The 1609-nt window shown below is 48.6% G+C and overlaps 1 protein-coding gene across 1 annotated transcript in view; it reads right to left on the bottom strand.

Moving 5' to 3' along the window:
* LOC107090174 (microtubule-actin cross-linking factor 1-like) overlaps positions 1-1609 on the bottom strand; it is a 186697-nt gene that overhangs the window by 34105 nt on the left and 150983 nt on the right. The window contains exons 72-74 of the mRNA XM_015383416.1: positions 742-967; positions 433-659; positions 219-341 (exon numbers count right to left, since the gene is read on the bottom strand). Of these exons, the coding sequence (XP_015238902.1) occupies positions 219-341; positions 433-659; positions 742-967 (576 nt within the window). The remainder of the gene's footprint in view (positions 1-218; positions 342-432; positions 660-741; positions 968-1609) is intronic.

Consider the following 1609-nt stretch of genomic DNA (forward strand, 5'->3'; position numbering starts at 1 on the left):
AAGGAGAACAGAACACATAAAATATAAAAGTACTTTAATTTTCATTTTTGGTAGTTTGAGAGGAAAAGACAAAAATGTCTGTAAATGTGTCTCTTCTGATTGGTCAGGATGAGGTGTGGATAATATTATCTGTCAGAGGAGGGATTAGCGTCACTGTGAGAACCTGAATATTCGTCTCATCGCTGAACTTTCAGCCTGTTTCAGTTCGAGCGCCTCACCTCATCTATAGTCTTCTTCACTTCAGGTTTCTCAGTTTCTCCACAGGCGAAGATGAGGTCAGCTCCAAGCGTCCGGACGAACTCCAGCTCCTCCCTCAGGCCGTCCGTCTCCGCCTTGATGGCCTGGCGAACACATTGCATGGAGGAATTTAGCTTTGAGACAGAAAACGAGGCTCTAAAAACGGGATATTCCCGACAGGATCGTCTCACGGACCTCAGCTGCTTCGATCTGCTGTTTGATGAGCGACGGGTCCACCCCAGGGTCCTCCAGCTCTCTCACGATATCCTGGGAGTCTCTGAGCGTGCTCAGTAGAGCCGCCACATCGGCCCAGAACTTCCCGGCTAGGTCCAGGACGTCGTTCAGCTTGGTCTCTCTTTCCTCGGCTCGCTGGCGGATCTCATCCCATAGAGAACGAAGGCGCAGGAGGCGGGAGCGCACGGCTGCATTAGACAGGATGAATGAAGGTCAAAGGTCAGGTCCTCAATCGAAACATTAACGGGTAACTCCATGGCAGCCTCTCACCCTCAGCAGCCGGATCGTCGTGAGCCGCTCTGCCGATAAGCTCCTCCCCACGCGAGCAGAGGGCGGAGAAGCTCGGCAGCAGCTTGTCCAGCTCCAGCCCCTGAGCCCGGTGCTCCGCCAGCTGCTCCCGGATCTTCTCCACCTCGGCGGCGACCGGAGGGGGCAGGCGGAGCCTCTGCACCGCCCCCTCCAGAGTCTCCAGCAGCGGGTCCATCTTGTCGTGGAACTGAAGGGGAGGAGAAACGAAGAGGAAGGTCATGAGGAGAAGGAAGAGCGCTGGAGTCTGAGTAACATGTTGAAAGTGAGTAAGTAGTGAGATATTATTGGGATGGTCGACAGCATGGGAATCGTTACAGTTTGCTAAAAACATTTTAACAATTTAAAAAAAAGGTTGACCTTCTCCTAACTCTCTTATTTAATCTGTTGGGTTTGTAACGTGTCGGGAGAACATGTCTGGTGTGACGCTCTTTGTTTTTATTGTTTCAGGCTGAACCTGCTGACAGGTCAGGGAGGCTGAATGGGGAATAAATTAATAATTCAACTGCACCAGACTTTGTTTTCTACGGAAGAGGATTAGGGCCACTGGAAAAAAAAGTTAACTGATTTTTAAATGTTATTTCAGTTTAGTATGGGAAAAAGTCAGAATCCTGACTTTAATCTCAAAATTCTGACTTTTTTCTCAAAATTCTGACTTTTTTTATTGTCAGAATTCAGTCAGAATTGTGGGATGTAGATCTTAACAACAGACCTCAGCTAGTTCTGAATGGACCTCCAAACCACCACAGACTGATGCGCAGAAACTATTTCTTTTCTCTTCAGCACAGCAAAGCAATAAAAAATCTCTGTGCTGTAATTAGCATCACCTCGC

Source organism: Cyprinodon variegatus, unplaced genomic scaffold (assembly GCF_000732505.1).
Source record: "Cyprinodon variegatus isolate N-32 unplaced genomic scaffold, C_variegatus-1.0 Scaffold284, whole genome shotgun sequence".
Taxonomy (NCBI): Eukaryota; Metazoa; Chordata; class Actinopteri; order Cyprinodontiformes; family Cyprinodontidae; genus Cyprinodon; species Cyprinodon variegatus.